This window comes from Anguilla anguilla, chromosome 2 (genome assembly GCF_013347855.1).
Source record: "Anguilla anguilla isolate fAngAng1 chromosome 2, fAngAng1.pri, whole genome shotgun sequence".
Classification (NCBI taxonomy): Eukaryota; Metazoa; Chordata; class Actinopteri; order Anguilliformes; family Anguillidae; genus Anguilla; species Anguilla anguilla.
In genome coordinates, this window is record NC_049202.1 from 75,992,588 (window position 1) to 76,001,997 (window position 9,410).

At 52.2% G+C, this 9,410-nt stretch overlaps 1 protein-coding gene across 4 annotated transcripts in view; it reads left to right on the forward strand.

Moving 5' to 3' along the window:
• The window catches only part of cep131 (centrosomal protein 131), a 33,092-nt gene that overhangs the window by 9,217 nt on the left and 14,465 nt on the right, over positions 1-9,410 (forward strand). For 2 of the 4 annotated variants that reach the window (XM_035406097.1, XM_035406098.1), the window contains exons 9-17: positions 49-156; positions 1,478-1,646; positions 3,256-3,335; positions 3,559-3,726; positions 4,473-4,664; positions 4,803-4,952; positions 5,298-5,423; positions 6,994-7,110; positions 7,486-7,515. In XM_035406097.1, coding sequence (XP_035261988.1) covers positions 49-156; positions 1,478-1,646; positions 3,256-3,335; positions 3,559-3,726; positions 4,473-4,664; positions 4,803-4,952; positions 5,298-5,423; positions 6,994-7,110; positions 7,486-7,515 — 1,140 coding nt within the window. The remainder of the gene's footprint in view (positions 1-48; positions 157-1,477; positions 1,647-3,255; positions 3,336-3,558; positions 3,727-4,472; positions 4,665-4,802; positions 4,953-5,297; positions 5,424-6,993; positions 7,111-7,485; positions 7,516-9,410) is intronic. The other 2 variants (XM_035406099.1, XM_035406100.1) reach the window with 2 other exon arrangements.

The following is a 9,410-nucleotide window of genomic DNA, read 5'->3' on the forward strand; positions in this document are numbered from 1 at the left end:
CTGGGATGTCAGTGCTGCGGTCCTGACATGGCTGTTGTTGCTGTGAAGGAGCAGGAGTCGAGTGGGAAGGAAATGATTCTGCAGAAGAAGAAACCAGAGGACAGGAAACGGGTTCGAGAAGAGAAGGCACGGCTCGCTCGTCTGGCAGCCATCGAGGTGCGACCACTGTCTCACATGCACTCACACACACAGAGACACATGTACACACACACACACACACACACACATTCTCACATTTACAGGCACATGCACACACACACCCGCCAGGGATTTTCTTGCCGCGATGCTGTGCTGTGGTTAGTTGCTGTATCACATGGTGAACAGATGACAGATTCCAAGAACTGAAAAAACAACGGAAATTCTTCAGAAAACAAGAAACGTGGTAACAGACAACCAAAAACCACCCCCGGCGAAGTCAGGGCAAAAGGAGTCTGTAGAAAACAAACATTCAAACAAACCATTGCAGCCGTACAGAGGAAGTATCCTTTGGTCTGAGAATAGGGCCCTTTTATAGGGCCCCAAGATTTGTTAATGGATAGCAGCCAAGCTAAGTGCAGTGCGCCTCAGCTGCCGCCCTACCTGTGAGTGGAGCTGGTGCTGTCCATGGTGCTACGGCTCTCCTGTGAGTGGAGCCGGTGCTGTCCATGGTGCTGCAGCTCTCCCAGGTTGCTAGAATACCTGGTTCACCTTCCTGGTACCACATTACTTATAGAATTCCAAGATAGCCACCTTGATCATTTTTCTGTGCTGCCTTGACAGCAAGGTGACTCTCGGCAGTACTAAAGCCTGTTTTTGCACAGTGGATTAGGAACGTTTAAACATGCCCTGGCCGCAGTGCTCCAGAGTGGGACCTCAGGGACAAGGCGATGATGATGGTGATGAAGAAGAAAGCTAGTGTGCTGCTGCACTGCTCTGTGAACTCAGAACTGCAGATCTGTGTCTGCGAAGCTTGCAACAGTAGGCCGCTGTGAGACTTCCAGTTTCAGGCTGCCTGTTAGAATTTTTCAAACTTTTTATGCCAAAACAAGAGGAAGTGCTCGTGCTGTTCAGGAGAATCATTACATTTTCAGAACTTTGAATTCTGAGCGTATCCGCTTGGCAGGACTGCAGAACCCTACATTACGCAGATTACCGTTTACTAAACGTAATACTGCTAGAGCCAATTAAAATGTATCAAGTATTTTGGGAAAAAACTTAATAAATATAATGGATTTGAGTATTTTGTAGTATTTGAATCAGAAGCATTTGCCCTAGATATTGTGGCTGGGGTTTAAGCCTTGCATGATTTTGATTGAGATACCACCTTTGCCTGATTTGGCGGCAGGGAAAAACTTGCACGCCCACACACACACACACACACACATACACATTCCAAGCAGACTTTGGTAGAGACTGATGATGGCTCTCTGTCTCTTTCTCTCTCTCCCCCTCGCTCTCTCTCTCTTTCCCTCCCCCTCTCTTTGTCACTCTCTCTCAGGAGCTGCAGCAGAAGAGGGCCCAGCGGGCGATGGAGGTGCAGCGGGTGGTGGGGGCGGAGCTTGCTGCGCTGAGACAGACAGGGAAGGTGGGCCGCAGGAAAGCTGCCAGGGCGTTGCATAGCAACAAGAGCAGCAGCTCGACCATGGACATCAAGGCCAAGAACACAGGTGAGTAAAGCTGATTCAGTGTCCATCGGAGGGCCCTTGGAGGACTCTGATTGGTGAAGACCCACTGGAGGGCTCTGATTGGTGGGGGAGGGATGTAGCTAGTGGAGGAGAGATGTAGTTGGTGGAGGAGGGGTGTAGCTATTGGAGGAGAGATGTAGCTGGTGGAGCAGTAATGTAGCTGGTGGAGGAGAAATGTAGCTGGTGGAGGAGAGATGTAGCTGGTGAAGGAGAGATGTAGCTGGTGGAGGAGAGATGTAGCTGGTGGAGCAGTGATGTAGTTGGTGGAGGAGAGATGTAGCTGGTGAAGGAGAGATGTAGCTGGTGGAGGAGAGATGTAGCTGGTGGAGCAGTGATGTAGTTGGTGGAGGAGAAATGTAGCTGGTGGAGCAGTGATGTAGCTGGTGGAACAGTGATGTAGCTGGTGGAGGAGAGATGTAGCTGGTGGAGCAGTTATGTAGCAGGTGGAGGAGGGATGTAGCAGGTGGGGTCGGGATGTAGCTGGTGGTGGAGAGATGTAGCTGGTGGAGGAGAGATGTTGCAGGTGGAGGAGGGATGTAGCTGGTGGTGGAGAGATGTAGCTGGTGGAGGAGAGATGTAGCTGGTGGAGCAGTGATGTAGCTGGTTGAGGAGGGATGTAGCTGGTGGAGCAGTGATGTAGCAGGTGGAGGAGGGATGTAGCTGGTGGAGCAGTGATGTAGCTGGTGGAGGAGAGATGTAGCTGGTGGAACAGTGATGTAGCTGGTGGAGGAGGGATGTAGCAGGTGGGGTTGGGATGTAGCTGGTGGTGGAGAGATGTAGCTGGTGGTGGAGAGATGTAGTTGGTGGAGGAGAGATGTAGCTGGTGGAGGAGGGATGTAGCTGGTGGTGGAGAGATGTAGTTGGTGGAGGAGAGATGTAGCTGGTGGAGGAGAGATGTAGGTGGAGGAGGTGGGATGTAGCTGGTGGAGGAGAGATGTACCTTTGTGGAGGAGAGATGTAGCTGGTGGAGGAGGGATGTAGCTGGTGGTGGAGAGATGTAGCTGGTGGAGAAGGGATGTAGCTGGTGGAGGAGGGATGTAGCTGGTGGAGGAGGGATGTAGCTGGTGGAGGAGAGGTGTAGCTGGTGGAGCAGTGATGTAGCTGGTGGAGCAGTGATGTAGCTGGTGGTGGAGAGATGTAGCTGGTGGAGAAGGGATGTAGCTGGTGGAGCAGTGATGTAGCTGGTGGAGGAGGGATGTAGCTGGTGGAGGAGGGATGTAGCTGGTGGAGGAGAGGTGTAGCTGGTGGAGCAGTGATGTAGCTGGTGGAGGAGGGATGTAGCTGGTGGTGGAGAGATGTAGTTGGTGGAGGAGAGTTGTAGCTGGTGGAGGAGGGATGTAGCTGGTGGTGGAGAGATGTAGTTGGTGGAGGAAAGATGTAGGTGGAGGAGGTGGGATGTAGCTGGTGGAGGAGGGATGTTGCTGGTGGTGGAGAGATGTAGCTGGTGGAGGAGAGATGTAGGTGGAGGAGAGATGTAGCTGGTGGAGGAGAGATATAGCTGGTGGAGGAGGGATGTAGTAGGTGGGACAGTGATGTAATTGGCCTGTGGTTGGCAGTGTAATGCTGATCCTCTATCTCTGCTCCCTCACAGATTCCAGTGGCAGTGTGGCAGCTGATCATGATGACCCCTCCAGTATGAGGGCCAGTTCCCCCCCATGCACAGGTTCCCAGGTAAGCCCCCCCCACCTGCTCCTGGGGCCTCCCAAAACATTACCAGTCTATCATGCAATGGCACTCCGAACTCTACCAAATCATCATCAGCATTTAATTGTGTTGTGGTAGATGCAGTGAGTTCATATGCAGTGAGTTTGTATGTGTTGTTGTGGTAGATGCAGTGAGTTTATATGTAGTGAGTTTGTATAGAGTGAGTTTATGTGAGCTTATGTGTGTGCTGGAGGGGGCGACAGGGCCAGTGAGTGTGGAGGACCACCAGCAGGGGGAGCCGTGCAGCAGACCACAGTCTAAAACCACCCTGACTGAGCTGCTGGACACACTGAAGCTGCTTGAGGAGGAGCCAGAGCCCAAGAGCTTCAGGAAGGAGAAATATGCCTGGATCGATGAGGTGTGTGTGTGTGTGTAATCTGTGTGAGTGTGTGTGTGTGTATAATCTTTGTGCTGTGTGTGTGTGTGTAATCTTTGTGCTGTGTGAGTGTGTGTGTGTATGATCTTTGTGCTGTGTGTGTGCGTATAATCTTTGTGCTGTGAGTGTGTGTGTATGTGTATAATCTGTGTGTGTGGGTAATCTTTGTGCTGTGTGTGTGTATGATCTTTGTGCTGTGTGTGTGTGCGTGTGTATAATCTGTGTGTGTGTGTAATCTTTGTGTTGTGTGTGTGTGTGTGTGTGTAATTGTGCTGTGTGTTTGTGTGTGTAATCTTTGTGCTGTGTGTGTGTGTGTAATCTTTGTGCTGTGTGAGTGTGTGTGTGTATGATCTTTGTGCTGTGTGTGTGTGTATAATCTTCGTGCTGTGAGTGTGTGTGCATGTGTATAATCTGTGTGTGTGGGTAATCTTTGTGCTGTGTGTGTGTATGATCTTTGTGCTGTGTGTGTGTGCGTGTGTATAATCTGTGTGTGTGTGTGTGTGTGTAATCTTTGTGTTGTGTGTGTGTGTGTGTGTAATCTTTGTGCTGTGTGTTTGTGTGTGTAATCTTTGTGCTGTGTGTGTGTGTGTGTGTGTAATCTTTGTGCTGTGTGTATGACTAATCTTTGTTCTGTGTGTGTGTGTGTAATCTTTGTGCTGTGTGTATGTGTAATCTTTGTGCTGTTTGTATGTGTAATCTTTGTTCTGTGTGTGTGTGTGTGTGTGTAGGATGGGGACTCCAGCTCTCTGACAGCGGATAACCTGCAGAGGCATGGTCAGCTGAGTCAGATTCCTGCTCTACCAGAAGGGGGCGCCCTGCTCTCTCAGGCCAAACTGCACTCCATCATGAGCTTCCTGGACGAGATGGAGCAGTCTGAGCAGGACCCGCCCCGCTCCGTCGCCTCAGGCTCCCACAGAGAGGTGAGCTGGCGCTCCGCAGGTTAGCGTGTTTTTTTGGAGGGAGGGGTTTGGGTGTTTGGAGGGTGAGGTTTGCGTCTTTGGAGGGAGGGGTTTGGGTGTTTGGAGGGGGGGCTAAAGCTCTAGATTTTCCCTGCTCAGGTGCTGCTGTCGGAGGAAGAGATGGGTGGGGCTCAGGTGGGCATCGAGCAGGCAGTCGCCACAGCCGCTGAGGTCACAACCTCCATGATGAGTCTGAAGCTGGAGCTGGAGGAGAAGAAGCGCACTGTCAACATGCTGCAGACTGCCCTGGTACAGACCACACATGACCACAGACCACCCTGGTACAGACCACACATGACCACAGACCACCCTGGTACAGACCACACATGACCACAGACCTGGTACAGAACACGTGATCACAGACCGCCCTGGTACAGACTACACATGACCACAGACCGCCCTGGTACAGACGACACATGACCACAGACTACACTGGTACAGACCACATGTGACCACAGACCGCCCTGGTACAGACTACACATGACCACAGACCACCCTGGTACTGACTGCAGACACGCACACCTGTAACACACACACACACACACACACACCTGTTGCACACCTGTAAGTGTCTCCTTGGTGACCCACGCTCAGGCTCAGCAGCGGGAGCTGACCATGCGGCACGTGAGAGAGACGGAGAAGGAGCTGGGCAGGAACCTGCAGCTGCAGAAAGAGCAGTACGAGACCACCATCCAGCGGCACCTGTCCTTCATCGACCAGGTACGCCCCCGCTGTCATACAGGTACGCCCCCGCTGTCATACAGGTACGCCCCCGCTGTCAAACAGGTACGCCCCCGCTGTCATACAGGTACGCCCCCGCTGTCAAACAGGTACGCCCCCGCTGTCCCCACTGTCACACAGGTACGCCCCCGCTGTCACACAGGTACGCCCTCGCTGTCATACAGGTACGCCCCCGCTGTCACACAGGTACGCCCCCACTGTCACACAGGTACGCCCCTGCTGTCATACAGGTACGCCCCCGCTGTCACACAGGTATGCCCCCACTGTCATACAGGTACGCCCCCGCTGTCCCCACTGTCACACAGGTACGCCCCTGCTGTCATACAGGTACGCCCCCACTGTCCCCACTGTCATACAGGTACGCCTCCGCTGTCATACAGGTACGCCCCCACTGTCACACAGGTACGCCCCCGCTGTCACACAGGTACGCCCCCGCTGTCCCCACTGTCACACAGGTACGCCCCCGCTGTCACACAGGTACGCCCTCGCTGTCATACAGGTACACCCCCGCTGTCACACAGGTACGCCCCCACTGTCACACAGGTACGCCCCCGCTGTCATACAGGTACGCCCCCGCTGTCACACAGGTATGCCCCCACTGTCATACAGGTACACCCCCGCTGTCCCCACTGTCACACAGGTACGCCCCCTGCTGTCATACAGGTACGCCCCCACTGTCCCCACTGTCATACAGGTACGCCCCCGCTGTCATACAGGTACGCCCCCACTGTCACACAGGTACGCCCCCGCTGTCCCCACTGTCACACAGGTACGCCCCCGCTGTCATACAGGTACGCCCCCACTGTCCCCACTGTCATACAGGTACACCCCCGCTGTCATACAGGTACGCCCCCGCTGTCCCCACTGTCATACAGGTACGCCCCCGCTGTCATACAGGTATGCCCCCACTGTCACACAGGTACGCCCCCGCTGTCCCCACTGTCATACAGGTACACCCCCGCTGTCCCCACTGTCATACAGGTACGCCCCCGCTGTCATACAGGTACGCCCCCACTGTCACACAGGTACGCTCCCACTGTCATACAGGTACGCCCCCGCTGTCATACAGGTATGCCCCTGCTGTCAGACAGGTATGGCCTCATACTGACACAGGTACACCATCACCCTCACACCTTTGCTTTCAGACAGGTACACCCACGCTCTGATACAGGTACACCCTCACTCTGACGCAGGTACACCTGCTCTCTCATACAGGTACACCTTTGCTTTCAGACAGGTACACCCTCGGTCTCACACAGGTACACCCACGCTCTCATACAGGTGCACCCATGCTCTGATACAGGTACACCCTCACTCTGACGCAGGTACACCTGCTCTCTCATACAGGTACACCCTCACTCTGACGCAGGTACACCTGCTCTCTCATACAGGTACACCCTCGCTCTCAGACAGGTACACCCTCACTCTGACGCAGGTACACCTGCACTCTCATACAGGTACACCCTTGCTCTCAGACAGGTTTAGTCTCTTAGGTAGGTGTAAGGTGTCTCTGACCTCTGACCCTTGACCCTGTTGTGGTCTCTTGCAGTTGATAGATGATAAGAAGGCCCTGAGTGAGCGCTGTGAGACCATGGTGACTGAACTCAAGCAGGTTGATCAGAAATACACCAAGAAGATCACCCAGATGCAGGAGCAACATGACCTGGTCAGTCTTTCCCTCCCTCTCCCTCCTTCTCTCTCTTTTCCCCTCTCTCTCTCTCTCTCTCTCTCTCTCTTCCCCACTCCCCCGCTCTCTCCTTCCACTCTCCCTCTACCCCTCTCCCACTCTCTCCCTCTCTCCCACCCCACTCTAACTCTCTCTCCCACCACTGTCTCTCCCCCACTCCCCCTCTCTCTTCCCCACTCTCTCTCTCCCCCTCTCCCTCCCCCACTCTCTCTGCCTTTCTCTACCCTTTCTCTCCCTCCCTCTCTCCGCCTCTCCCTCTGTCGTAGTGCTGCTCTTAATGCTTCGCCTCTTCCTCTCTCCCTCCCCGTCCTTCTTTCCCTCTCTTTTTCATTGCTCTCTCTCTTCTGGCTGTAGGTTTGGCACATTCTGGGTCCCTTGTGTGAGGTAAACTCTTTCGCCTTCCTGAACCACTATTCATCCATCTTCTTCACCTCCATCTGGTCTTCCCTTTCCCCTGCCTGCTGGCCCTTAGAACCCATCCATTCATCCCTGTTTCCCCCCGATCTTCCTGCCTTCTGCACAGCTAGAGATCCGTACTAACACACACAGGTCTTACAGAACCGTACTAACACACACAGGTCTTACAGAACCGTACTAACACACACAGGTCTTACAGAACCGTACTAACACACACAGGTCTTACAGATCCGTACTAACACACACAGGTCTTACATAACTGCTAGAGATCTGTACTAACACACACAGGTCTTACATAACTGCTAGAGATCCGTACTAACACACACAGGTCTTACAGAACCGTACTAACACACACAGGTCCTTCAGAACCGTACTAACAGACACAGTTCTTACAGAACTGTACTAACAGACACATGTCCTGCAGATCCGTACTAACACACACAGGTCTTACAGATCCGTACTAACACACACAGGTCTTACAGAACCGTACTAACACACACAGGTCTTACAGAACCGTACTAACACACACAGGTCTTACAGATCCGTACTAACACACACAGGTCTTACAGAACCGTACTAACACACACAGGTCTTACAGAACCGTACTAACACACACAGGTCTTACAGAACCGTACTAACACACACAGTTCTTACAGATCCGTACTAACACACACAGGTCTTACATAACTGCTAGAGATCTGTACTAACACACACAGGTCTTACAGAGCCGTACTAACAGACACAGGTCCTGCAGATCCGTACTAACTGACACAGTTCTTACAGATCCGTACTAACACACACAGGTCTTACAGATCCGTACTAACACACACAGTTCTTACAGATCCGTACTAACACACACAGGTCTTACATAACTGCTAGAGATCCGTACTAACACACACAGGTCTTACAGATCCGTACTAACACACACAGGTCTTACATAACTGCTAGAGATCTGTACTAACACACACAGGTCTTACAGAACCGTACTAACACACACAGGTCTTACATAACTGCTAGAGATCCGTACTAACACACAGGTCTTACAGAACCGTACTAACACACACAGGTCCTACAGAACCGTACTAACTGACACAGTTCTTACAGATCCGTACTAACACACACAGGTCTTACAGAACCGTACTAACAGACACAGGTCCTGCAGAACCGTACTAACTGACAGGTCCTGCAGAACCGTACTAACAGACACAGGTCTTGCAGAACCGTACTAACAGACACAGGTCTTGCAGAACCGTACTAACAGACACAGATCTTGCAGATCCGTACTAACAGACACAGGTCTTGCAGAACCGTACTAACTGACAGGTCTTGCAGAACCGTACTAACAGACACAGGTCTTGCAGAACCGTACTAACTGACAGATCTTGCAGAACCGTACTAACAGACACAGGTCTTGCAGAACCGTACTAACTGACAGGTCTTGCAGAACCGTACTAACACACACAGGTCTTACAGATCCGTACTAACAGACACATGTCTTGCAGAACCGTACTAACTGACAGATCTTGCAGAACCGTACTAACAGACACATGTCTTGCAGAACCGTACTAACTGACAGGTCTTGCAGAACCGTACTAACAGACACAGGTCTTGCAGAACCGTACTAACTGACAGGTCCTGCAGAACCGTACTTACAGACACAGGTCCTGCAGAACCGTACTAACAGACACAGGTCTTGCAGAACCGTACTAACAGACACAGGTCCTGCAGAACCGTACTAACAGACACAGGTCTTACAGATCCGTACTAACACACACAGGTCTTGCAGAACCGTACTAACACACACAGGTCTTACAGATCCGTACTAACAGACACAGGTCTTACAGATCCGTACTAACACACAC